The sequence below is a fragment of the Penicillium brevicompactum genome (assembly GCF_028827555.1).
Source record: "Penicillium brevicompactum strain IBT 35665 chromosome Unknown utg000006l_segment0_segment0, whole genome shotgun sequence".
Taxonomy (NCBI): domain Eukaryota; kingdom Fungi; phylum Ascomycota; class Eurotiomycetes; order Eurotiales; family Aspergillaceae; genus Penicillium; species Penicillium brevicompactum.
In genome coordinates, this window is record NW_026623209.1 from 3918323 (window position 1) to 3945463 (window position 27141).

At 49.2% G+C, this 27141-nt stretch overlaps 9 protein-coding genes across 9 annotated transcripts; 5 read left to right on the forward strand and 4 right to left on the reverse strand.

Moving 5' to 3' along the window:
* Window positions 1-277: 277 nt before the first annotated feature.
* Window positions 278-3939, forward strand: N7506_009684 (HECT-type E3 ubiquitin-protein ligase; the record flags this gene model as incomplete). The annotated part of the gene is made up of 2 exons (XM_056958977.1): window positions 278-836; window positions 902-3939. The coding sequence occupies 2 exons, from the start codon at window positions 278-280 to the stop codon at window positions 3937-3939; spliced, it is 3597 nt and encodes a 1198-aa protein (XP_056808367.1).
* A 504-nt stretch (window positions 3940-4443) lies between these two features.
* Window positions 4444-4944, forward strand: N7506_009685 (MAPEG family protein; the record flags this gene model as incomplete). The annotated part of the gene is made up of 1 exon (XM_056958978.1): window positions 4444-4944. The coding sequence occupies one exon, from the start codon at window positions 4444-4446 to the stop codon at window positions 4942-4944; it is 501 nt and encodes a 166-aa protein (XP_056808368.1).
* Window positions 4945-5110: 166 nt separating this feature from the next.
* Window positions 5111-5899, reverse strand: N7506_009686 (uncharacterized protein; the record flags this gene model as incomplete). The annotated part of the gene is made up of 1 exon (XM_056958979.1): window positions 5111-5899. The coding sequence occupies one exon, from the start codon at window positions 5897-5899 to the stop codon at window positions 5111-5113; it is 789 nt and encodes a 262-aa protein (XP_056808369.1).
* Window positions 5900-6227: 328 nt separating this feature from the next.
* Window positions 6228-10794, reverse strand: N7506_009687 (uncharacterized protein; the record flags this gene model as incomplete). Its single annotated transcript, XM_056958980.1, has 7 exons — window positions 6228-8330; window positions 8371-8725; window positions 8777-9383; window positions 9441-9640; window positions 9688-10094; window positions 10178-10599; window positions 10665-10794. The coding sequence occupies 7 exons, from the start codon at window positions 10792-10794 to the stop codon at window positions 6228-6230; spliced, it is 4224 nt and encodes a 1407-aa protein (XP_056808370.1).
* A 1096-nt stretch (window positions 10795-11890) lies between these two features.
* On the forward strand, window positions 11891-13892 carry N7506_009688 (S53 family peptidase; the record flags this gene model as incomplete). Its single annotated transcript, XM_056958981.1, has 5 exons — window positions 11891-12789; window positions 12842-12983; window positions 13039-13132; window positions 13187-13484; window positions 13541-13892. The coding sequence occupies 5 exons, from the start codon at window positions 11891-11893 to the stop codon at window positions 13890-13892; spliced, it is 1785 nt and encodes a 594-aa protein (XP_056808371.1).
* Window positions 13893-14018: 126 nt separating this feature from the next.
* On the reverse strand, window positions 14019-15817 carry N7506_009689 (uncharacterized protein; the record flags this gene model as incomplete). Its single annotated transcript, XM_056958982.1, has 4 exons — window positions 14019-14462; window positions 14531-14664; window positions 14722-15440; window positions 15495-15817. The coding sequence occupies 4 exons, from the start codon at window positions 15815-15817 to the stop codon at window positions 14019-14021; spliced, it is 1620 nt and encodes a 539-aa protein (XP_056808372.1).
* A 2357-nt stretch (window positions 15818-18174) lies between these two features.
* On the forward strand, window positions 18175-19402 carry N7506_009690 (fungal specific transcription factor domain-containing protein; the record flags this gene model as incomplete). The annotated part of the gene is made up of 2 exons (XM_056958983.1): window positions 18175-18214; window positions 18261-19402. The coding sequence occupies 2 exons, from the start codon at window positions 18175-18177 to the stop codon at window positions 19400-19402; spliced, it is 1182 nt and encodes a 393-aa protein (XP_056808373.1).
* Window positions 19403-19443: 41 nt separating this feature from the next.
* Window positions 19444-19980, reverse strand: N7506_009691 (2,4'-dihydroxyacetophenone dioxygenase family protein; the record flags this gene model as incomplete). Its single annotated transcript, XM_056958984.1, has 1 exon — window positions 19444-19980. One exon carries the CDS (start codon window positions 19978-19980, stop codon window positions 19444-19446), a length of 537 nt encoding a protein of 178 aa, XP_056808374.1.
* A 422-nt stretch (window positions 19981-20402) lies between these two features.
* On the forward strand, window positions 20403-21894 carry N7506_009692 (uncharacterized protein; the record flags this gene model as incomplete). Its single annotated transcript, XM_056958985.1, has 3 exons — window positions 20403-21155; window positions 21217-21411; window positions 21478-21894. The coding sequence occupies 3 exons, from the start codon at window positions 20403-20405 to the stop codon at window positions 21892-21894; spliced, it is 1365 nt and encodes a 454-aa protein (XP_056808375.1).
* Window positions 21895-27141: the final 5247 nt, after the last annotated feature.

Consider the following 27141-nt stretch of genomic DNA (forward strand, 5'->3'; position numbering starts at 1 on the left):
CCGTCTAAGGAGTATACTCTCACGACACATCTTTGTTGGCTTTCGAGGTAACGTCGTTTGCTATTTGCTGAGACCCGACTTTTTGACTGATCATCCCTGCAACAGACTACCTGTCTTCCACCGAACAAAGCGCTGTACTACTCGATCGCGTGGCTCCAACAACTTGCCTCGACTCGCATGTGTCCAGAACGAGTGACAAGCTCCACGAGCTGGATCCCACATTGGAAAGGTTGAATTTAGCTACAAGAAATTACCTCCAGCAAGTTGATGCGCCTCTATGCCGTCTCGATCTGACCGTCTTCCACCCATCCCTCCGATCTCGAATTCTACCACCGTCGCCATTCCTCTTCGCCCTGCACAACACCCCGGATTGGAGAGTAGCCCGCGCCGTCCAGTTCGGCCCCGAGATGCTCCAAATATGGCTCCTTTAAGTGGCAGCGCGCCTAAGAACCCGCATCATCAAGGACATTCACGGTCTATCAGCAATCCGTTCGCGGGGTTTGGACGAAAGCGGGACAAGACACCTGTCAATCATGAAGCCTGGGACTCGGATGATGATGACGATGATGAGGTGACCTTCTCTCAGGAACCCCAGTCAACGAGTCCCCGGAAAGGCGGTCATCGTGGAGGATCTGCGAATGATCTCGCCGAGGGGAAATGCCAGACATGCGATGCCACTGTGCGGTGGCCCCGAGAATCGACCGTTTTCAGATGTACGGACTGTTTGATGGTTACGGATCTTGCACCAGAAGCCCACGAGTCGAGGGATGTGGATGATCATAGCCGAAGAGCTCCTCCAGGGTCTCAAGGCCAGCCATCTAAGCTGGCTAAGAAAGGTAATACACGACGACCGCAGCTGTCGCAACCCATTCATTGAGAAACTTGCTGACGTTTGGCTTAGTACTTCCTTTGTCTGCCAATCAGACCCGAGGGATGATTGCTGGATGTCTCAATATCTACTTTGATAGTCTCTTGGACAATGGCTCTCGGTCATGGGTCTCGCTGGACGACGACAAATACGAAAAGCCGCTGCCCGATTTACCGCCATTACAAGATCACGAGTCTGGCCCAAACCATCTGTTGGTTCCACCTGCTGGAAATAATCGAACCCGTAGTGCATCTCAGTCAAGTGACCTCGAAAAAGATGTCTCGTCGAAGGAGAATGTGACTTGCTTGACCCCGCAGGCTGTCCGATGGGAGGGGGATGACACGCGCGCCAGAGCTCGTGCCAACTCTGACCACAACCCACCGGCAAAGCCAGATGCTCATCCACAAAGCGGCCCACAACCTGCAAAAGCAGGGCCCCAAAGCCGTCATCCCCGGCCATATGTCTTTGATGCCTTGGAAAATAGCATCATAGATGCTTTCAAGGGTTGCGAATGTCTGAATGAATCTTTCACGACCCATCCTCCGCCTCGTTCAGCTCGATCGGCTAGCAGCGGTAACCCACCCAGAATGAGGATGGAATCAATTACCATGCCCGAGCCAGCAGCAGATGCACCTGTATTTGAACCAGATGCCAAAACTTTGCTCTTGGGTGATGTGACTGAGAACTCGGCTTGGTGGATGAACGAGTGGGCAGAGGCTGAAGGTCAGAACCCTGCATACAGCAAAGAAAAAAGCAGCCCATCAAAATCCCGGATGGTATCCTCGCGGAGCCCTCGCATCAACTGGACAGAGGTGGGCCAATGGTACCACTCTGTGCTGTCTGCAGGGAGCTCTTGGTCAGAGCAATGGGCGGCCAAAAAGCCTGACCCAACACGCTCAGAAGCGGATTTGATAAGGGCTAAAAGATGGGCAGCTATTGACCCGTCGTTGGTTGGTCGAAAGATCAGCGAGTCTCGTTCGCACTTGCAACGCACGCTTTTGAAGGCCACCGAGAACCTTCTCAAGAGGCCGCGTCGCGTGTTAAAACGACCGGAAGATACCCGGTTCCTGTTCATCTTGTTGGCGAATCCCATTTTGTCTTCACCCACATCTTACCCCCAGCACACAATGCCCTCGGCTTCACACCGAGAAGAAAGGCGGCCGTCACACCCAAAAGACTACCCAAAGCCAGGAGCTAGAGATGGAAAACATCCACCCAAAGAGCCGCCAAAGGCACCTGCTCGTCAAGAGAGCCTCAATCATCACTATGGGCTTGTGAAACGAATCCTGGGCCTCATGTCAAACTTGCCTAATGACTGCCATCACTACTTTGTGTCATGGGCCTCGCGGTTTTCTGTGAGGCATTTTGAACGACTAGTGGAGCTAGTTGGTGGCTTCCTTGCATACCGACTAAGTCGCCAGCATGGCCGAAAGCGCCCAGAGAAACCACAAAGTGGAGATGATCTGATCCCCAGCTTTGCTAGTGCATCGGGGAATACACCAGCCGAGCTCCATGCTGCTATCAATCGAAGGGGTCCGAACAAAAAGCCCGTCAAGAAAACAGAAGCCCCCATAGTGTACACAGAGGACTGGCAAATCAGAGCAGCAGCTAGGGTCATGTCGCTCTTCTTTTCGGCAAACATCTCCACCGCCACGAAGAAGTCTGACGGGTCTCCGCGCAGCCTTGAATCCCCCAAGAATCCAGGTCCTCGTCAGGGCCACATTGTGCCCATCAGTACATTCTACAGCACTTTACTGGATTACTCGGATCTTGTGGCCGATTTCGAGACCTGGGAGTCGAAAAGCTCGAAGTTCTCGTTCTGCCAGTATCCATTCCTGCTCAGCATATGGTCCAAGATCCATATCATGGAACATGATGCTCGCCGTCAAATGGAAGCAAAGGCGCGCGATGCTTTCTTTGATAGCGTTCTTGGCCACAGAGCTGTCAGTCAATACCTTGTGTTGAAGGTACGACGCGAGTGTCTGGTTGAAGACAGTCTCAAGGGAGTGAGCGCGGTCGTTGGCACTGGACAAGAAGAAATCAAGAAGGGTCTCCGGATTGAGTTCTTGGGCGAAGAGGGCATTGACGCAGGTGGTTTGCGGAAAGAATGGTTCCTCTTACTCGTCCGAGAGGTCTTCGATCCACACCACGGTCTCTTCATCTACGACGATGATTCGCAGTATTGCTATTTCAACCCCTACTGTTTCGAATCTTCCGAGCAGTTCTTCTTGGTTGGAGTTCTTCTGGGCCTGGCCATCTACAACTCTACAATTCTCGATATTGATCTTCCTCCGTTTGCATTCAAGAAGTTGTTGGCGTCGGCACCGTACAGCGGTGGCCTACAAACATCAACCTCGCGCTCAAGCTTCAAATGCACACTGGAAGATCTCGCTGAATATCGACCAGTCCTCGCCAAAGGACTGCGAGGTCTATTAGAGTTCGAAGGCGACGTTGCTGAAACCTTCTGCTATGACTTTGTCGCACAGACTGATCGCTACGGCGAAATTGTCAATGTGCCACTTTGCCCCAATGGCGAAAATCGACCTGTGACCAACTCCAACCGGCGCGAATTCGTTGACATGTATGTGAGCTACCTCCTCGACTCAGCCGTAGCTCGGCAATTCGAGCCTTTCAAACGCGGCTTCTTTACTGTGTGCGGTGGAAACGCACTGTCGCTATTTCGACCAGAGGAAATTGAACTCCTCATCCGTGGCTCAGACGAACCACTCGACGTGAATTCTCTCCGGGCCGTGGCCACATATGACAACTGGTCCCACTCACGACCAGAAACTCTCCCCGTGGTCCGATGGTTCTGGGAATTCTTCGAAAACGCACTGCCTCAAGCGCAGCGCAAGATTCTGTCGTTCATCACCGGCAGTGATCGAATCCCCGCGATGGGAGCTACGAGTCTTACAATTCGCCTTGCTTGTCTTGGTGATGAGACTAGTCGCTACCCGATTGCCCGTACCTGTTTCAACACACTGGGTCTGTACCGCTACTCTTCTCGTGAGAAATTCCAGCAGCTCCTGTGGGATGCTGTTGTCAATAGCGAAGGATTTGGGCTGAAGTGATTTGCTTTGTTGTTTGTTTGGCGTTGAATCTTGTATAGACGCTGGACGTCGCTCAAGCATTTGATATTTGGAGTCTATTGTTTTTCTTTCGGTTATGGCGCACTGGTCTGTTTATTATTTGTTGAGTTGCACATAAGGTGTTGCTCTGCTAGAGTTGCTTTTGCGCCCTTCTGTTTCCACCTGGCACCAGAGGACTTTGGGACTTTATCTTAAGATTATGCTACTTTGCTGATCCAATGCATATCGACCTTGTGTCGGCTTGGCTTGAACTATGAAACCAGAAGGAGAATTATCTCATTACATTAAAAGTCAGCAGAAACCAACAAATGCCTATCCAACAATTGTACAGTCGATGGTGTTCACGAGACGCTAAACGGCCGGGGAAGGGAACGGCTCGGCCCGACTTGGATGAGGTGAGATTTTAGCCTCCATCGCGAGGGTGAGAAAGTCTATTAAAGCGCCGGAGTGCACGTCTTAACTCAATTTCTTGAAGTTTAACTTAACATGACTTCTCTCCTCACCACCCTCGGCCTCCGGGCCTCCCAGGATGCCAGGACCTCAAACTATGGCCCCGTCTTCCTAACATTCCATTTCTTCTACGCCTATGGCATTCTCTCCTCTCGCACCTTGAAACAATGGTACGGCATCGACCACCAAGCTTCGCCTCGCGAAGATCTAGCCAAATACGGCGAGGCTGCGGTGCGTGATGGCAAGATGACGCGCAAGCAGCTCGACATGCTCAAACGCAATGAGTCGGCTCATGCTAATTCTGTCGAAAACTTCCCTTTGCTCGTCGCAGGTGTGCTTTTTGCATCTCATGCTGGTGTCCCGGCACACATTATCAATGCTGCTTCGCTGTCGTATACTTTGGCGCGCATTTTGTACGGTGCTGTTTACATCTTGATCGACCATCCGAAGTGGAGTCAGATTCGGGGATTGGCGTGGTGGTGGGGCAATCTGAGTTGTTTGTTCCTCTTGTGGAAATCTGGGCAGTTGTTGGCTTGAACAGATCGGGTCTGGTCTATTATATCAATCTCAAAGCCATGGGATGTTGATCTTGGTAGTTTTTCAACAGTCTCAAATATTGTGCAATAATTTGTGGACAAAAGAAACTCCCAATGATCCAAGGTTATGCCTATGTGCTAACAATTGATGACTCCCTTCAATAACCCTAGACTGATTCAAGCCACGCCTGAATCTTCCCAAGCGCAAAGGTATCATGTACCGTGTCAGACGTATGATGATCCTTGATCTCCCCATCAATCCACCCCTCAGTTCCTCTAATATACTGCAACAAAGTACCCAGCTTCTGACAACCCTCAAAGTCAATCAAGACCGGCATTCCAGTCTCACTGACTAGGACATTGGCTGGGCAGAGGTCATTGTGCGCGAAGCCAAGGTCGTGCAGATGTTGAATTGCAGATTCAAGTGCACCCATAAAAGCGTTCTTGTCGAGCACCTTGTGCCCTTCATCAATATGTGTCTGCAGATCGCGTGGGTGCTTTTCAAGTACAATGCCAGTGAAATGTCCATGCGCAACTCTGGAGCCGTAGTAGCGGATCAGATTTGGGCGTGGATGCTGTGACAACTCTTCTAACACCTGTGCCTCGGCCACGAGGGATTTGAATAGCTGTGTCTCCAGGCCTTGGCCGTGGTTTACCAGCCAGTTGTACGTTTCCAACTTGGGACGCTTGATATAGAAGTTCTCGGCCAAATCGTCTGGTGCCAGGCGAAGGTTGGCCTCAGACATAGGCCATATGGGGTAGATGGTACTGGGGATGGGCATGAGAGCAGCGTTGATTTGTTCAAGCGATATTTCAGCCCTCGGAACACCCAGGTGACCATAATAGAAGGTTTCATTGTCAACAAGGCCAAAAGATGTGCGGGCTATTTCTGAGATAGAGTCATTGTCTTCCTGTACAAAATCCAGGTCATCCCATTCAGTAATTTGTGGTGTCATGGTCAGAAGCAGGCTGTATAGATCTTGAGAATGAGGGGTTCATCGAGAGAGCGCAAGAGTGCCGGAGGATCGGATCAGGTGACCCTAGACTTCAAAGCATAAAGAAAGGAAGGACAGCGGAGTAACTAAGAAAGATGGAGCTTTGATGAATCAAATTATTTGCAACGAGAATAGGACTTTCGACATCTAAGCGAGCATCTCAACCTTAATCTTTGAAGCACAAGGCATGTGTCAAATGCTAAAAGAGTATATGTCTGTTCTAAATAAGCCAAACTTCGGATTGATGAAATTTCATTGAATGCCAGAAGTCTGGCGACGAGAAAACCATCTAGAAAATCTCGCATCTATTGTTCCACAGTGCAGTGACAATTGCAAATGGAGTACACTGATCGAAGAGAACACAAATACTGGGATAGGGCGCCCCTTTGGTCTCAAATCGACGAAAAAGATCAGGGATAGCTCCGTTATCCAAAAGTATCTTCACAACCTCTTCATGTCCAGCAGCAGCAGCGAGTGCACTCCCATATCTTCCACTCAACAACGGAAGGTTCACTTCGGCCCCATTGTCGATGAGAATCTGAATGATCTCTACCTCCCTCAAACCAGCAGTGGCAGCATCAATGGAGGTGAAGCTATCTGCAAAAAGGGAGTTCATATCGGCATCACTCTCACTCAGACTCTCATCAGTCTCTATCTCTCTCTCAGAAATAGCAGCCGCAGCAGCAGCCAGGGCACTCCCATATCTTCCACCCGGTAATAAGAGATTCACGTCAGCCCCATGCCCAATAAGACTTTTCACTGTCTCTACCTGTCCCCGATAAGCAGCAGCGGCAAGGGCACTACCATACTGTCCAACCAACAGCGGTAAGTTCACGTCAGCCCCATTTTCAATGAGAATCCTGACGACCTCTCCACTGTCCTTGAGAACCCTGATAATATCTGCACTGTCGCCACCAATAGCAGCAACAAGGGCACTGCCATATCTTCCACAGGGCAACAGCTGATTCACATCAGCCCCATTTTCAAGAAGAACCCTAACTATCTCCGTGTATCCGCTACAAGCAGCAGCAGCAAGGGCACTCCCATACTTTCCAGCCACCAACGGTAGATTCACGTCAGCTCCATTCTCAATCAGAACATTGACAGTTTCTGCACCTCCGTTCAAAGAAGCAGCAGCAGCAGCCAGGGCACTTCCGTACCTCCCACCTGATAACAGGAGGTTGACGTCGGCCCCATTCTCAATAAGAGTCTTGACTAACTTGACTCTTTCTCCTTCAGCAGCAGCAGCAAGGGCACTCCCATACTGCCCCGCTGCCAATGGAAGATTCACGTCAGCTCCACTCTCAATGAGAATGTTGATAGTCTCTGCCCGCCCTGCCGAAGAAGCGACAGCAGCAGCAAGGGCACTCCCATAATGTCCAACCGCTAACGGGAGATTCACGTCAGCTCCATTCTTGATCAAAAATTGAACCATCTCTGTCCCTTTTTCCCCAGTACGAGCGGCAGCAGCAATAGCGAGGATACTCCCGTAGCTTCCACCCTGTAACACGAGATTGACATCGGCCCCATTCTTGATGAGGATTTTGGCCATCTTTATATTTCCCCCATCAGCAGCAACACCGAGGGCACTCCAACCTTTATCTGGCGATGAGCAGTTCACGTCGGCCCCGTTTTTGATGAGGATTTTGACGATATCCCTTTTCCCTCCACTAGCGGCAGCAGCGAGAGCACTCGTGTTCGCCCTTCCACGTAACGGGAAGTTCACGTCGGCTCCATTGTCGATAAGAGTCGTAACAATATTTGCATTTCCCTGAGATATGGCAGCTGAAAGAGCTTCTCCATAAAAATCAAGCGGTAAGATGGGATGAATTGCTTTCGCTTGTTTGATGAGTATCTCGCAGATATGTTTTGAACCTCCTTTGGCAGCAAGCTGCAGGGTAGTCGCTCCTCGATCATTTATTTGCGAAAACGTATCCTCTGCGTTGTTCCACCAGTCCTTTAAGAGGGCGTAAAACGAGAAGCGACACATAGCGCAAATTGTGACAACCTCTGGCGAGATCTCAATCTTGGGGACCCAACGCAAGAAGCTCGATCTTGGGGTGTAGCTTCTCACAGGTGGCGGAAGGCTGCGATACCAGACGCGATATTGGAAACTGCTCTTGCCAGGAGAACCAAGAAATTTCTTCAAAAGATTGGCCAACCAGGGGTCTGCTTCTTGTCCTTCCTCGGTGATATGGTTTTCATAGGCTTTAACATGCCTCACCCAGTGATGTCGCACATATTCTTTCATGGGATGGATAAGGCTCGGCTCATTCGGTGATTCAATGTTGGACATGCGATCTGAACCTTCCATGCCGCTTTTGCAGGTCGGGATCTTGTATATCTCAATCAGAAGCTTGAGACACACCTTGGCAGCATGGGCATGAAGCTCCTGAAGCCCCCCAATGGTTACGTTCAAAATATTCCCGTACTGACAAGTGAGACAATCTCCAAAGATGGGTTTGGGGATCGATAACAAGTAGGTTATTGCATCGATCCAACAGTTCTGATTCGTTAAACCGCTCCTCAGACTTGATTGAAGATCCGTCGGCATCAATGTGAACTGCAGATAAAAGCTCGTCGCTGGTGAGAGGTGTGCAGGAACCCATCACCCACTTGCACGCGCGGTCCACAAGAGCCTTTCTCCGCGGCTCGTTCACGATTTCGCTGTAGATCTCCTCGTATGCTGCTTCAAGATCCTTCGGAAGCTTACCAAGCCTGGTCTTGATGTCTGCCGTGGTTGACAATCCAAGCACCTGTTTAATTTGGAGGTACGCCCATTGGAACCTGCTTTGTGTGAGCTAAGTCTTGTAAATACTTTGGTGAAGGGCAACTTACATGCCCTGGCTGTTTTGACAGAGGACCTGAACGATTATGCTCCGTAGGTCTGCGGATATTGGCCCCCATTTCCTAGGCTTATCTATTTCGGCATTGACAAATTTTTCAATATCACTCTGATTGTTGATTGCCTGTATTATAATATTCTTACCAGAGAACTGTGTGTTGATGTCGTTCTCGGGTCGACTTGAGATAAAAACTTTAACCGACTGATTAGATTTGGATACCAAGTCCCTTATCACATCAGTGAGTTGCCAGCGTGAGTAATCATCACATTCGTCCAGGGCATCAAGAATAATGACGGTCTGAGAGTACTCATTGATTGATTCCATCAACTGGGTTTTGCATGCCTCGAGGCCCAAGTGAGATGCTTGGCGTCTTGTTTGCTTGCTGATGGTCTTGAGCCTTTTTCGTATATGCTCAGTACTTCCAACAGCGTTTGAGAGTTGACGAACATAGCTTTGGAGAATGTAAAGAGGCTCTCTTCGATTTTCTTCATTTCGATTGCAGTAGAAAAACGCAAAGCCCGCATGATCCGATGAGCTTTCAAGCAGACCTCGAACGTGGTCGATGACTTTTGAGGTGAGATATGTTTTCCCAGCTCCCACTAAAACGGTTAGTATGGTGACAAGGTAAGGTAAAATGACTACCTTTGAAAACGTACTTGAGCCTTGAAGCCGTAGAATTGCCGATGACCCGTAGTCCATCCATTCACAAAATTCTTTGGTTTGTATCAACCACTCACATGTGTCAGGAGTGCGAGATTCCACTCTGACACTGTGATGTGTTCCATATGGTATAGGTGAAATCCATTCTAGAATCTCGAGCTCATCTCTGGCATCGATTCGTTCCAGAACCATATCTCTTTTGTTGTCAGCATTGGCCTCTCGAAAAGTGTCTTTTTCACTTACACCTGCTGCCGGATGAAAGGAATCTCCGACGATAGACCAAGAAGCTCTTTGAGATCAGATCGGCTTGACAGATCGCAGGATTTCTCACAGTCGTCTGCAACTTGTAGTAATTGCTTTTGACTTCCAGAGAGCTTGTCAATATGAGCTCGTGCATCCTCAAGCTTGAATACACTGTCAATCTTAAAATTCGTCTGCTGGCGTTCCACGAAAGCGAAGAATGACTGCAGTCCAGCATAGGTCTGGACGATGCATGTTCTCAGTTTGGCCAAGACGTCGTCGGGTGGGCGGAGAGCGGGATCTGGGGCCATGTATAATAGTTGATACATGTCACATCGCACAAGAAGCGAAGTGACCTCAGCCATTCCAGTGAGAATGACCCCTTTTAGCTCATTGTGTGCGGTGAAAATCTGTTTCATTTAGCCTTCTCAACAACATGAACCAAGTTTCGTATGGTGGAGTCACAACACAACTGAAGTTGAGGCCTACTTACCACGATAACACAGCGAACAGCAGCCCATGGCAGGGCAGCATGAGTAGGGTCAAAGCTGACAGCGACATCTCCGGCGGAGAGGAAGTTGTTCAAAACTGACAACAATTTGCCAATAGATGTCGTCCGGTCGTGATGCTTGCTTTTCAGTGCCCCATCCATCGTCGCTTGGATCTCCGCTACCAAATCTTTCCTTTTGGGACTGCCTTGATCCCAGTCTTTCAGCATCATTTTGACGGCGGATCTGTCATCCTCCTCCAATGAATCAAGAGCTTCATCCCACAGGTCGTAGTTGTCAGCATAGGGCTTCGGTTGATTCGACTGTCCGTGTGCTTGATTGCTCGAAGGCTCCGGGGCTTGCTGGGTGGGAGATGGCGAAGCGGTACTAGTGTTCCCTGTGGGCGCCGTCGATACTTGATTATGTACTAAAACATATCAGTCGTCAAGATTAACTGGGATATTCGCGAGTCCATAGTTCGAAGTGTCATACCGCTGGGACGGCCCGCGCGCGAACCGTGGATTGCGAGACTATCATCGGTTTTCTTGGCCTTTGCCTTGCCCTTCTCACCACGGTGTCGCCAGGAGCGAAGTTTTGACCATGTGGAAGGCCTGTCAGACATCGCTTTGGTAGATATTGATGCCCTCAAAGCCTAGGGTTGTTATAGCCGATTTGGAGAAAAGTCAAAGGAAGAATCCAAGCGCCGACTAACGCTGTGTTTGGGAGGCTGAGATCAACGGGTGCTCAGCCCCGCACAAGCGCGCCATTGGGCAGCGCGAAGCTCGACTCAACGAACTCCTCTGGGGCTGTGTCAAATAGCTGGGCAAAGCGCGCCTTGAAACTTCGGTGGAAGGCACCCGGTTGGGACTGTTGGAGCGTCTTCCAAGGCGACTGCCTCGACCATTTTCCCGCGACCGATACGGAGTAGACACATCAAGCCAGAACGATTACTCCATTTGAGAGCTGCCCCGATCGATGGCAGTTGGTTCGTGCGCGGAAGCCAAAGAGGCCAATAGGAAGTAGGCTGTGGGGCGCTGTCAACAACTCGGATGAGTTCATTGAACTTCTCAGCTACCATCCTTCATTGCTCCATGATGCAGCCAAATGTTTCTTTTTTCTTCCTTTGCATACCATCGATATGTGGATTAAGGTCTTTTGGATCGACCCGCACGTCGAGAGTGTGATGTGGAGGTCCCCTCTTCCGCAGACACCCCCTGAAGGCTTCAGTCTTGGTGAGCAAAGATGAAGTGAAATGCTGATTACATGCAGAAAATTCCACGTATCTAATCTTGCAAAATGGAGCATTGAAGGACTCTTCAAGGTGTCGTCAAAAGTTGCTGAGGCAATAACCTGAGATCTATCAACCGCGGACTCAACAGCAGTGGAGATAGCGGTTGTGGCCGGGTGGCTCCTTCTGAAAACACGGAGCCATAGGCAGTGAAATTCGCAAGACCATGCACAAGTACGGAGGATCTAGCAATTCTCTCCCGATACGCCCAATTGGGAGCCTGCTGTTATGTTTTCCCTCAGGAATGCGGAGCTCCGACGCGGCCCCGACGGGCCATGTCTACCACAGTGGAGACTAATCTCGCATCTGCCGAGCTAAGCATTTATCGAAATTGCTTGTTCCGTGGGCATAGCGCCACTGCAGATGATAAATAGGTCTCCTCATACGGAATATTTTGGACCTGACAAGCAACCCCTGAAAGCAGCTCAAAATGCATGCCAGCATCTATGCAGGGGTATTCTGTACCCTGATCGCGCCGACAATCGGTATAGTCTTGGAAAGTCTTCCTGCAGGAGCTCCAACTGGCTGGTCTCTTGCCAGCGAGCCTTCCAAAAACTCAACCATATCGCTGTCCATTGCCCTTGGTCGTCAGAACCTTGACCAGTTGGAGTCCAAGTTGACAAAGCTGTCAACCCCTGGCTCAGCTGAGTATGGAAAATGGCTTGAGAAGGAGGAGGTCGACTCCCAATTCCCCATCGTTGATAATGCCCCTGTGGTGAAATGGCTTCACGATGCAGGTATCTCGACCGTCGCGCCTGACGGTGCCTTGCTCAACTTCACTGGTAGCATTGACAGTGTCAATCGTTTGCTCAACGCCAGTTTTGCATACTACCAGAATGGAGAGTCCACGAAGCTGCGTACGACGCAGTACTCTATTCCTGATGAGTTGGCTACCTACATCGATATCATCTCGCCTACTGTTTACTTCGGCAAGGCCCAGAGCGCCGACCCGGTGACCTCAAGCTCGAAGCAGGTAGAGTCCCACAAAGGCTCATCCACCGATGTTGCGCCCTCATGCCAAACGTCCATCACTCCTTCATGTCTGAAGCAAATGTACAACATAGGTGACTACGTCCCGAAGCCAGCGGCCGGTAGTCGCATTGGATTTAGTAGCTTCCTCAACCAGTCTGCCCAACAGTCCGATCTACTAGCCTATGAAGCTCGTTTCAACATTTCATCGCAAAGCTTTACTGTTGAGACCCTCAATGGCGGTGTTGATAATCAGAGTGCCCCCAGTAGCGATGTGGGTGAGGCAAACTTGGATGTTCAGCTGATCACCGCTGTTTCTCACCCTTTACCAGCTCATGAGTTCATCACTGGTGGTCTTGCGTATGAACTTACCTCCACTACTTAATTATGAGAATGTACTAATTGTTTCCAGACCTTTCATTCCAGATGCCGATGAGCCGACCGAAGCTGATGCTTCAAACGAGCCATATCTTATCTACTATGAATATCTGCTTTCCAAAAGCAATGCAGATCTGCCGCAGGTCATTTCCCACTCTTATGGCGATGATGAACAGGTAAGCTTGCAATGAAACCCACCCACTTGATACCCTCATTGCTGACTCTAGCAAGACTGTGCCTGAGAAATATGCCAAGCGAGTCTGTGACATAATCGGCCTGAACACCCTGCGTGGCTTGACCATTATCCATTCTTCTGGTGACGAAGGTAAGTTCCGCCATTTGAATGACCGCACAAGACCAAGAAATCTAACTTCTGCAGGTGTTGGCTCCGCTTGCCAAGCCAGTGATGGCGTCACACCTCAATTCAACCCAATCTTCCCTGCGACTTGTCCATATGTCACAGCAGTGGGTGGTACCTCGGATGTTACCCCGGAAGTTGCCTGGAATGCTTCATCTGGTGGTTTCTCTAACTACTTCCCTCAAGCGTGGTACCAGAAATCTGCCGTGAAGGATTACTTGAAGCATGTCACTTCGGAGACAAAGGAGTATTATTCCAAGTTTGCAGACTTCAACGGACGTGGCTTCCCAGATGTATCTGCACACAGCTTGTACCCTGAGTAAGTCATCCCCTTCATCGAGCATTGATACAAGGACGAAACCTAATGATCTACAGCTATGAGGTGATCTCTTTAGGCAAGAAGATAGCCACTGGAGGTACATCTGCTGCCGCACCTACCTTTGCTGGAATCGTTGGTCTACTCAACGATGCCCGTCTCCGGGCTGGAAAGCCGGTACTAGGCTTTTTGAACCCGTTCCTGTACTCGCAAGGCCACAAGGCTTTGAACGATATAGTTGGCGGTCACTCGTATGGGTGCGGCGGCATCGATCCCCAAAGCAACCGGGCCGTCAATGGAAGTTTGATCATTCCTGGCGCTTACTGGAATGCTACTGAGGGTTGGGACCCTGTGACTGGGCTCGGCACCCCCAATTTCCAGAAATTGAAGGATTTGGTGCTGGCGTTGTGAGAGGCTCTGAGTGGGTTCTTATTACGATCGCAGTCCCGGGCAGATGAATCCGAACGATTGTGCTTGTGTGACTTATATGATCCATAGATCTAAATTTCAGTAACTAGAGTACATAAAATCGAAACATCAAGCTTTCTTCTCCGTATTTGTATCCATGCTTTGATCTTGCCTCTGTTCTCCGGCAGAAACAGCATCAATCATCACAGCATGTGTGTCGAGGACCCGAGGCCCGTTGAATTTTCCTCTTTTTGAAAAGAAGTACAAACCGAGGACGAAGAGGGTCAGGCCAACGGACACAACGGAGACATAGTTCATGTTTTCCTTGGTCACCGGCCTCTCCGTAGGCAGGAAGAAGATGATGTCCAAGAACAAGACCCAGATGACAGAAATGAAGTTGACAGCGGGGCCCATCTTGCCGAGTGAAAATGCTCGTTCTGGGAGGACTTTGTCTCGACCGCGCCAAAGAACGATCGCCTGTGGGAGGGCACATGATGTTTGCAAAAAGATGACTGCTGCACCGACCATTGCCGAGAAGGCGGTTGTAGATCCTAAGAAGATGAGACCGTATAGCTGGTGAACTTCGTCAGTATCTCCTCTAGAAGGTAGCAAGAGACAAAGTCCAAGCAGGGGCTGCTTACCGAGATGACAGTGGCGGAGAGACATAAAGCGTTGAGCGGAATCTTGAACCTCGGGTTCACCTTTGACCAGATTCCACTAAATGGCAGCGCACCATCACGAGAGATTGCCCATATGGTTCTTGAGCATGTGGTACCTTATCATGGCTAGTCAGCAAAGATGATAGTATCGATGGCATCAAGGGAGTCCTCACCATTAGCGACAGTGCAACCGAAAAAGCAAAAGGCAAACAGAGCCAGCAGGACCGAGGATGCACCCTTGGACTTGGTGCTTTGATAGTAGATTTCGATCAGAGGAATACCAGAAGGTGTATCCAACACAGCTTGGACATCTGTGATGGCATACATGCACGCGCAAGCAAACGGCCAAGCAGTCCCCAGCCCAATCAGGATAGGAAACAAAATGATCTTGGGTGTATTTTTGGCTGGGTCACGGATCTCCTCACAGAGATGGGCGCCACAGTCTGTTCCTAGGAAGGCATACACGGAATTGCTGATGGCGAGAATAAAAGCCAGTCCATCACTTGGCCATCCGGTGCCATTGGTTGTGTCACCAAAAACCCAGGTAGCGGGGGCATGGTCATTTCGACTACAGACGAAAAGGGTGATTGTGGTTGCAGTCAGGGTACAGCAGGCGACGATGACTGTGGATTGTGTGAGCAGGTCGTCAAGCAGAACAGGTACAGGCAGAAGCTCACAATTAAAGCGGTTGAACAGTGGTAGAATTTGAGAGCCAAAAGTGTTCAGCGCCACGGCTAGCCAAATAATACCGACGTAGACCAGCCACTGGTGCCAGCTTTTTGCTTCATAGTCAGGGTACCAGAGGTAGGCAATTGATAGAAGTAGAGATGCGATAAAGTTGCATGCGGATGCACTGGCGAGCCACCATCCCAGTATACTGAGCCAGCCATTGCTAAAGATATCATTTATTAGAAGTCGAATCAATGAAAGAGAATGAGCATCTTACATATAAGATGCGAAAGATCGGTACTCCTTTGAGGAAAGGCAAAACGTCCAGTAGTATTGAGCACCCGCGACAGGGAATGCAGATGCCAGCTCTGCTACGCCAGCAGAAAGAATGGCTGTCATAGCACCTGCCACGGGAATAGACCAAAGAGCCCCAGCAGCAGATGCCTCTTGAATTGCCACGCCCAGCGAAGAGCCAGTGCCTGACCAAGTACAGGTCAAGCTAAATGAAAGGGCCACCAGACTGAACACAGAGAACTGACGTGGCATTTCGCGGGAGTAACCACGAGACTCAAGGTCATAGTCATCGCCCTTCGAAGTCATTTTGTAGAAAAAGCGACTGTTTTACCAGCCGGTTGAGCTTGACGAGATGCCGCATGATATAAGGCATTTCTTGCCAAGGTATTCGGAGTTGAGAAGATAACGCAAGTTCCTAAGTCAACCCCACGAATATCGAATCTTGGAGATATGAGTGACCGAATGTCATCCATGGCGCCGGTTCCTGACGCCCGAAGTAATCGTAGAGATCTGATTGGATCCGAGGGTGTTGAATCTGCGCCGTTAGCGCGCGGGCTCTGATTGGTCCGGGGGTTTAGATCCCGCCCCTCCCCCGCATCGAGCCCTGGAAGGCCCGAGCACAAGAAGGCTCAGTCCACCTTCTGTCAGGTGATCATAGGGCAGATTACCAAGTAGGTCTATATGCTCAGATGAAGTTTATGGGCTAGTCAAGTACAACAGTGCTGTTCTGGGGAGTAAGGAGTAATACTTAAGTCCAAATGGGGTAGTGTATATTAACTGCCGCCAAAATGGCTGAGTGGTATGCTCTCGGTCATCCGCTCTAACCTTCGTCTGACTCGTGGGGTTGGTTTCGTGTGGTCGCCCTCAGGAAACTGGGGGAAACTGAAAATCATACACCAGAGATGTCCCCGGTTCGATTCCAGGGGCTAGGCGAGTTTGGCAGTTCTTTTCTTTTTGATTTCCCCCTCCCCCTCACTGGTCTCTCCGTAAGTAGCAAGACGATGATGTCTGTTGACGCCGGTGGGTGCCTTGTTTGTCAGGCTCCCCGCAGGCGTAGATCGAGACCTCTCTCTCTCTCTTCCTCTCTTCGTCTCTCTCTACAATAAATACATTATCGTACATGTCTGCTCGCTCTGCTCTCATCGATATTATTCCATGAACTTGTATATATATCAACATGTCAAGCAACGCCTACACCCGACCACCGCGAGTGCTTCCAAGGTTGGTTTGCAGCCAACTCCGGGAAAACCTCACTTCTGAAATGCGAGATGAGCAATGGCGGTTCAAGGACGAAACTCACGCGGGTTGGCGTGTTCAGTGCGTGTGTTGTGGTTCTCTAGGAAAGGTGTTGGCTCACATCCGTTGCCATTGTGGCAAATTTTTGGTTTTCATTTTGATGACAATTCGTTTTGAGGTGTCGATTTCGAGGATTTCTTTTCGTATATCAGATAGGTTGGCCATAATTACTTTGCAATCAAAGTTCTGGTGTTCAGACTAGGGGATATGATATGGGGAAGTCCAAAGGAGCAATTTTTGAAAAGCGAGGTAGAGATCTGGAGACGAACAATTGTTGCACATGGTAAAAGAAAGAGGTTACACGATCGTTCCTTTTTATGGCTGGGCTCACCTATTTATACGCTAATTCCAAACCGGTAAATGACTCGGAAACGCCCCTTACCTTATCCAGGGCGTTGCTACGGAGTAGTTCATACAGTGTCAAGGGCCAGGCAACCTATTCGATGGAAGAAAATGGAGGTACACACTCCTTACTAAAGGATGTGGACTTCGTCTCGATCACGCCTGAGAATCATCGCTTAAGAAAAGTCACTTGTCTATTGTAATTCCTTATAATTTCTTGTCTATCAAGATATCTTAAGATCTATAACAACTCAGTTTGACTCTCCTGTTCAGTTCCTTGAGAAGCGAAGTTTTGACCCGAGTAAAGGCTTCTTCCTCCATATTCTTGAGATAATCTGCAGCATTTGATATCATGGCCCGTTAATACTTTTCAGATCAGGGATTGGTCGGATTTGAGTAGTGACTTCCAAGGTTGTGGAAATAAAACATCCGCAGTTGGACCAAGGTCATGTGACTGTTCTCAACGGGCCCCACCCCCGCACTAAGGGGTTCCCGAGGTCTTATCTCGTCTCTTATCTCCTCTCTCCAGTTTGATTCCCGCCATTGACGCCGGAAATGAAACTCACTCAACTTTTATGGCGCATTTGCTCTGAATAGTAGCCACAACCATGTCAGAAGGACAGAAAGAGAGACAGGTTCCACGTCGAATTACCAAGCGAAAGGGGACAACTCGCGAACGAACGGGATGCTTGACATGCCGACAAAGGTAAATCACAAAGTGAATAAATTGACCACTACACGAGTACTGACCAGCCCACTTCAGGAAAAAACGGTGTGATTTAGGCTACCCGGTTTGCGCACAGTGCGTCCGGTTGAATTACAAGTGCAAATGGGAGGAGCCGAGACCGGTCGTGGAGGAAGGCATCCGATCTGCATTGCAAGTGTCGGACCAGCCAGCCAGCATACCCTTCCGACTATTGAAAGTCCCCGACCCCATCCTTTTTTGGGTGGACGATCATTCTGATAACACCTCACGCTCGAGTCGCCGCCATTTCCTTCGGTACTATGCACAGACCTTTACCCACATGCTCACAACGAATATCGAGAACAACTCTTTCCTTTCAGGTGGGTCAATTCCACTGCATTTCGTCATTGATGCTAATTTCCACAGTATTCCTGCCAATGGCAATGCATGACTCCGCTCTGTTAAACGCTTTAATTGCGTGGTCATCATCTCACCTTTCATTGCGAGATCCTGCGTTTCAACAAGTTGCCATGCAAAACAGGCTTACGGCCCTTCAGGACCTAAGGCTCTCGCTTGAGTCTAGCCCGGAGAATGTGGAGAGTAATCTCGCAATTACATTGGTGCTCTGTTCCATGGAGAGTATCATGGCTGATAACGAAAAGGCATGGTATCTCCATCTCATGGGAGCCGCAGGAATTATCTCATCTCGCACGTGCATTGAATCTGAGTTCAATGAAACGAATTCTGCAAAGCTTCTCCAGTCTTTTGATGATGCTCATACAGGACGTTGGCTTCTTCGCAATTTCGCCTACCATGACATACTCATGGCAGTGGCTTTGGACAGAGAGCCTCTGCTACCATCGCATCACTTTGTTCAACTTGACGAAGGTCCAGTGGCCGATTCATATTTTGGGTTGGCTTCTGAGATCCTGAATATCCTTTATCGAATTACATCCCTGAATCAGCAAGTCAAATCTCTACAAAAGAGTCATTCGGGTACAGCAGGTTGTGATTTACTTGGGCTCGACACAGGTGACTACGCCTATTCCCAACGGAGCATTTCATCGATCCTGTCTGAGGTAGCGTCCACATTTGAATCACTCGAACTTCAGCTACAACAATGGAAGTGTCCGCCATCGAATGATGAATCTTTGATTCTCCTTGCAGAGTCATACCGCAGCTCAGCTCTTTTATACTTATATCGGGTTGTGCGTCGCGATCTTCCAGATTTGGAAGAGAGTCTATCTATCAAGACCGCCAATGAAGTTGCCGCAGTCGTTTCCAACATTGGGAAAATGCCCACGCGAAGCCTGCCCGAATGTACATTACTTTTCCCACTCTTCCTTGCAGGAGGCGAGGCCTCGAAAGAGATCCACATCAAGATCATCCGACACAAGATGCTTGATATGATTGACTCTCGCGGGTTCCGAAATGTAGAAGTGGCTCTTTCAGTACTAGAAAAGCTTTGGCGGCTGAATCTGGAACGAAAGGCATTACCTGCTACAAAAGGAACAGTGGACTGGTTGGATATTGTTGTGCAAGACGGAGTGTTGCTCTCATTATCCTAGTGCCCAAACAGTGTAAATAATACAAGCAATGTACTCCAATTTCACCTAATAAACTGATCCGCAAACGCAGCCCCAAGCCCAACCTCCTCATAATGCTTCCTAGCAGCCTCCAATTTACTAAAAACATCCTCAACACCCAGCGCCGTTCCCTCAGGATCAACATAGATATAAGCACCCGTCACATGGAACAAAGTCACCATTTCCTGAACACCCTCCGGAACCTCAAGCGTATGGATATCACCGGGAGGCTCGAAAGCATACCCGCCCTCCTCCGCCCACCACGGATGCTCGAGGTAGTGCCAACGGCCACGCAAAACGGTCGCATGAACAGGACCAGTGTGTCTATGGCGCGAGAGAATACCGTTCTTGCGCACGCGTAGGATATTCACGAAGTAGCCATGTGAGACATTGAAGCATAGTGGTCTGAACCAGACGTCTGGTGCTTGGGGGACCCAGAGGCGCTCGTCACATTGGAGATTGAGGGCATCCGTTACCACTATGTCTTCTGGTACGTTTGGCAGTTTGGGGCCTCGGTAGGCTGTTGCTGTGTTGTCGCCTTTTTCCATGGGTGCGGGCATCTGCGATGTGTTAGTGAAATACAAACCAAAGCTTGTTGGAAGACATACTTTGAAAAAGTGGTGGTTTTATCTTTGCGATAGTTTGAGACAATTTTGACGGCTCTTGGAGGTCTCATCTTATATACCTCGGTCTAGCAACCTCTCGGCGTCAATGGCGGGGTTGTCTCCGACATTCGTCCCAGATCGAAAAATCGACCTCAAAGTTAAAGTGGAATCCAATCGGCTGCGATTGATTGGATTTCAAGAGTCGCGCCAACAGCGGCGAAACAATCCCCTCGCCGGCGTCAACGGCGGGATACTCCGCACTGAATTTCGGAGAAGCCGAAACCGCAGCCGAAAGTCCATGTTTAAAACCAGCACGATAAACTGCACATCATGTATAATTATTCAACAAGTCCCATGAAGGTTCAATTTAATCCATCATGACTGATCCCTTCGTCGCCAACTCCCACATCCTTCATCGTACCTTCGCGGCACGACCCTGGAAGGTAACCAAAGGAAACGGTATCCGCTTTACACTTGAAGATGGAAATCAAATAATCGACGCCAGCTGCGGTCCCTCCGTTTCCTGTCTTGGGCACAGCCAGCCCGAAATCTTCGAAGCAATCACAAATCATCTCCGAAATGATATTGCATACGTGTATTCAGGAAGTCCATACACAAACCAAGCAACAGAAGATCTAGCTGCGCTCCTTCTCTCGTCCAAGCCAGGCGGGCTTTCCAAAGCCATCTTCGTGAACTCCGGCAGCGAAGCCACAGATGCAGCCTTGAAGCTGGCCGTGCAATATTGGCACGAGAAAGGCCAGCCACAGCGAACTCATTTCATCGCGCGCAAGCAGAGTTACCATGGAAATACCATCGGTGCACTCTGTGTATCTGGACACGAGTCGCGATGCGCATTTTACAAGGATTTCATGTCGAAGAATGTGTCGTTCGTCGATCCTTGTTATGCGTATCGGATGAAGACAGATGGCGAGGATGATGAACCATTTGTGAAGAGACTGGCGAGTCAGTTTGAAGAAGAGATTTTGAGAATCGGCCCTGATAACGTTGCTGGTTTTGTTGCGGAGACTGTGTCGGGAACTACGCTAGGCTGTGTGCCTGCTGTTCCAGGATATTGGAAGGCTATCCGAGAGATCTGTGATCGATACGGAGTTTTGTTGATTTTGGACGAGGTATGTTCCCATCGGCGGATCTATCATCGGATTGGACTTGTGATGCTGACTGCATGTGTAGATCATTTGTGGTATGGGTAAAACTGGTACCATGCATGCTTGGGAGCAGGAAGGTATACGGGGCCCAGATATTCAGACTATTGGAAAGGCGCTCGGAGCGGGCTTTGTACCGCTGTCTGGTGTTTTACTACACGAGAAGATATTCACAGCTCTGTCTGCTGGCTCTGGTGGACTGGCCCACGGACACACATTCCAGGTGAGTGACAATGATAGATACTGGAAAATAAAATCTCGCATGATTGAAGCTAATTGTATCCTCCAGGCTCATCCGCTCGCTTGTGCAGCGGCGATTGCAGCCCAAAACATCATACAACGGGATAATCTGTTAACGAGAGTTGTCGACCTTGGCAAGAAGCTGGAAGACTTGCTGCGAAGAGAGATTGGCCCTCTTCCCTTGGTGGGAGATATTCGCGGTCGTGGATTATTCTGGGCTGTGGAGTTCGTTCTCGACACAACCGAGAAGAAACCCTTCTCCATTCAGAACAATTTCTCAAACAAGGTTGTCGCCAGTGCTCTCAAGCGTGGTGTGAACATTTTGGGCAACCTGGGTCATACTGGAACGTATCAGATTGACCACGTCCTTGTCTGCCCACCTTATATCTCGACAGAAGAAGACATTGAGCAGATTGTGGGTCTTGTGAAGGAGGCCATTGTGGAGACAAGTCGGCCTTTCATCTAGCGTTCTTGAGTACAAGACCCACTTGAGGACTTGAGGACTGGGATGAGCTTGTAATTACCTTGTCGAAGGAGGCAATAGCACTTCAGGCTCAAAATATCATACCACACCGTGTCGGAAATGTGAAACCAGCACTTCCCGTTAATGTGTTTCGAAAGCTGGAGACTACTGTAGTAGTGGTACGACCTCAGATCAGACCATGCAGCGCGTTGATATGAAAGAGGGGGGGCACAGAAACGCAGAGTAGTCAATGCAGCCTGTCTGAGGTTAATGCACTGAAGTCAGACCATTCCACAAAAAGCAAAGAAGATACGAAGCCAGCCAAGATCAGGCTTCTCAACAAGTACCATGTCACCAAACCGTTGAGAATGCATATTGCAAATAAACAATCGTACAAAGAGATCAAAATTCGAATCTCAAGCCAAAACTTCGGGCAATTCCCCCAAGGTGCCTCGGATTTAGTCAATCCGGGGTTGAGGGCAATGCTGCAGTAGCACAGAAAAAGCCCAACAACGCGGCTGCATATCTAGTGTGACATATGTGCATACCTGTACACCCAAGGAACACAAACAGTGAGCCGAGTCAGAAGCAATTCGCCGGAAGCACACAGCCCATATGCAGCGACCAGTCCGGTTTCCCCTCTCGATCAGCGGTCAAGAGTTGTCCAGCACATGTGTCTCGATGGGTCGAATCGAGCGCCCCGTTTTGATAGCTCTGACAGCCCCCGGATTCGAAATTAAGCTATCGGCTGTACCCCCGCGTGATCTGGACATGCTTTCTGGTTTGGGGATTCGTGCAGGCCGCGGGGAAGGGAGCGGTGAAGCGGGTTGCGGTTTGGGACTTTGTGTTTCTTTCGTTTTTTCCCGAGGTCTGATCAGCTGAATGGTAGGTTTTTCTGGAGGGGTTTCTGTTTGCGCGGGGTTAGTGCATTTGCTGTGAGAATTTGACATGGTTCATATTTGTGCATCAGGTCTGGGTGCTGGGTGCGTAGTTGCCAGAGCTGCTAATCGAGTCAATGGATATGGAATCCAATTGATGAGATATTGGCCAGGATTCACAGCCTAAGCATGAGTATAATATCCAATTGGAGATGCGTTCAGCTTGACTCTGAATTGAGGCCCAAGATGAATTCCTGCACTGGGCGCCGCGGGGTCTTCCCGATTCGACTGGCTGCCCTTGGCGCAAACGTAAACACAAAACACAAACTCCGATATTTCTATATCGTAGTTGTAGAAAGGAAGAGATATTGAGTAAAGTACAGAGAGAGTAGCAATCTCATACATCGTAGTGGAGCCAGATGCACGCGAATGACGATCGTGACCCACATCTAGACCTCGCCAAACGCGGGTTTGGGTTGGGTTTTCAATTTCCTTACCCGCCCATGGGCAACCCACCGCGGGTTTTGGCCTTGATGAACCCGCCCATGGGTTCTTGGCGGGTACCCGCGGGTTGCCCAAAATACCCAAAAACATGCATAAATCGTGGATAACCCTGATTAGTCATCTAGTGTAATTTTGGTCATTTATTTCTGTCACGCTTTTGAGTGGATATTACATTGAAACAATGAACGCCATCGACCTGGAAATATATATTCTCTACATGTAGAACACTGCTCCCATCGCCCTGCTTTACACAACTGAAGGGATTACAGGCCACATTGATGATTTTATGTAAATTTATCAATTGAGAATCTTTCGAGTGAGCTCAAAAATATCATCTTTAGTTCGATCATTTAAAATCAGTGATTTGGACCTTCTCAGTGTCCTCCCAAAGTCGTATTCATCTCCGGGCGGGTTGGGTTGGGTTGGGTTGGGTTTTGGGTACCCGCGGCTTTTACGCAACTCAGGAATAGATAGATCCAAACGCACGACGCGACTGAAACAAAATCCACAATCAAGTACTCAAGATGAAAAAAATCTCCCCTTCTTCCAATATCAGTGGCCTTTTACTTCAGTATGGCGTCTTCTTCCTCATCATCGCGATCAATACATCGGCCTTTCAGTCCACTGCTCTCTATTGAGCCGTCATCTGACGGCTTCTTGGATTCTGAAATTCAATCCTCCGTAAGAAAATGGTCCCTTCCACTAGCCTCTGAGTGTTGCGGCGTTATCTACATGTATACTAAGATGGACCGCAGCCTTTGACAGGACCCCGCAAAACCTACGACATAACTACTCGAAGACCTCCAGCGACACTCCGACGTGTGGGACCTCAGCACAGAAAGAAATGGATTGCGTACGAGTCGCATCTAGAGACAGAGTTTCTTGAATGGTGGAAGGAAACAGAGTACGGCCAAAAGCTGAATGGAGAAGGCCAATCCCAGATCAAATGGTCCACCGGATCGCGTCACGCTGATGTGTGGAAACACTTTGACCAGGTTGCTGATATTGATTCTGGGCGTCCTCGAGTCATCTGCCAGGCTTGTCTCACTGTGCTTGATCATCCACAGTATAAAGGGAATGGGACAAGCGCCATGAGTAGACACAAAAAGTCTAACACTTGTCGTAAAGGGAAGAAAAAGGGATTTAATCAGTCATTGATTTCGGATTCTTTGCAGAACCATTCCATGAGAGACTCACCCAGTGTCCACAGAGTGACAACATTTCAAATCGAGGAGCAGATATTGAAGACAATTACGTGTCTTCGTTTGCCTTTCCAGACGGTGGAGAACCCGGTGTTTCAGAGGCTACTCAGCCTTTTATATTCTGGTCCCAAAGAATTGGAACTCCCGTCAGCGAAGACCCTGCGAAGACGGCTCCGGGATGCAGTCAATTGCCAGCAAGAGTTACAGTTACAAGATCTGCCTGAAGATGCCAAGGTTTCCCTCGCTTTAGATTGTTGGACCAGTCCATTTCAGCAGGCATTCATGGCAATCACGGTTTATTTCATCGACAAAGATTGGAACTATAGGGAAATGCTCCTCGGCTTTGAGCCGTTGCACGGTCCTCATACAGGAAACAACCTTAGTGATGTTTTGCACCGGTTACTGGAGGAACGAAAACTTCTCGATCGTATTTTTAGCGTTACTACAGATAACGCTACCAACAACGACACCATGATACGCGCCTTGCAAGAGAGACTGCTCTCTATTGGAGCTATTAGCTCCAGGGAATCAATAGTCCGGGTTCCCTGCATGGCTCATGTGATCCAGCTTTGCCTGAAACAGCTACTGGGACATATCAGGGCAGCACCTAAGAATAAAGAAGTCAGAGCCTTTTGGTCCGACACCCAAGCGCACGGGTTGAAGGATTCGATCAATTATGGAGACGTGGCTCATACACTGACAAAGGTGAGCCAAGATATTCACCTTTTCAATATACTCAGAGCACTGACAGCATTAGATTCGATCCTTTGCGATCTTTGTCAACGCAAGCCCACAACGGCGTGATGCTTTTTTATGCCTCCAATCAGGTGGTACTCGGCTTTTTCCGTTACATGACGTTCAGACACGCTGGAATTCAACTTTTTTGATGCTTCGCCGAGCACGCCGGCTGAGAAATGTAATCGACAAATACTGCTGCGATCATGAATACTCGCAGCTCAAGGTTACCGACGTTGAATGGAGGCAAATTGACTACCTCGTTCATTTGACCAAACCGTTTTTTCAGTTCACCATGGCTCTGATGAAGACCAGAGACGTCACAATCCATAGTGTGTTCCTTGTGTATAGGAAACTACTGGAGCATATCGAACGGTCGAATCGAAGATTGAAGAGAAAGACAACACCCTGGAAGAAAGACATGTATGGCGCGTTGCTTGTGGCGAGGCAGAAGCTGAAAGAGTACTACGAAAAAACCTACCGCGACCACGGTTTTCTCTATGGCACTGGAACATTACTTGCCCCTCAGTATAAACTGAGTGCTTTTGATGATCGAGAGTACTCAACTTGCCATGAAGATACGTCAAAAAGGTACTGTGAATATTTGAGAGCATCTTTCACACAGTATCAGCAGCAGAACCCCGAGTTGCTATTCCGTACAGTCCAGCGATCTTCCAATTCGCATAGCACAGAGCTTGATCGGCTACTCGAGCCACCTGGTGCATCGATTTTCCATGAAGGAGTAGAGTATGACGAAGTGGACCAGTATCTTCGCGAAGGCACGAGCAATCAGTACAACACACTGGAACAACTGACTGACCTTGAATAGCCAATGTCCCTGTGTCGCCGCGACTTTATTGGAAAGAACACGAGCGCGAATTCCCAGTGCTGTCTCGGCTCGCACGAGACTTGCTTTCGGTCCCTGCCACCGGCGCGGGTGTAGAAAGGCTCTTCAATAGCGCACGAGACATTTGTCATTATCGCCGAGGGTCTCTTCACGAAGGGACCATTCAAGACTTGATGATGTACATGTGCTCAGAAAAGCTCACACTAGAGGGACAGCAATTGATTCGTCTGGAGAAACCGTTGGAGAGCGAGAGCCAAGAGGCACTTGAAGAGGATGAAGCGTTGAAGGCAATCGAAGAGGATGCAGAGCCGATCAGCGACAATGAGGAGATTGAAGAGAGCGAGAATCTCGAGGGTAACTCTGAGCCAGAGGAGACATACCAAGTGGAGTGTACGGTGGTAGAGACCGGCCGGAGCTCTATACACAGACATATTCACGAACCTGAACAAGAAGAAGAGAGTATGGAGGAAGACGTGGTTGATTACGACGAAGCAGATTTACTTCCGCCTCCAATCATGCAATTGAGTGATAGAAGCCAGAAGAGATCTTCTGGTCGGGTAACAATGCCCTCCAGCAGACTGCGAGGTTACGAGGTATACTAGTCTTTATAATTAGCCAATTTGATTTTTTCAAGCCCTTCATGTTCCTTTCCAAATATTCACAGCCAGAAGCTAGTAGTTACGCCATCGAAACAATTAGATAATCGAAAATTACTGCATAACTTAGTGTAAAATGATCAGTCAGCTTTGTTTGCTTTTTTGGGTAATCGCGGGTACCCATTTGGGTCTTGGGTTGGGTTTCCCGGATGACAACCCGCCCACGGGTTTGCTGACTAAGACCCAACCCGGCCCATGGGCTGGGTTTTCGCGGGCGGGTTTGGGCGGTGGGCGGGTTTTGGCGAGGCCTACCCACATCGAAGAGACACCACAATTGTATACTTCGTTTCAAGGAGAAGCGGTTGAGCGCCGGTGCACTTGACGGGCTGCCCCTCTCTTTAGGGCTATTTAAAGAGCTCGTCAAGCTCCCCCTCTTTCCCAGTAAAGTGACACTTCGCATCTGCTTTCTCTTTCTCCCTTCTCCCTCC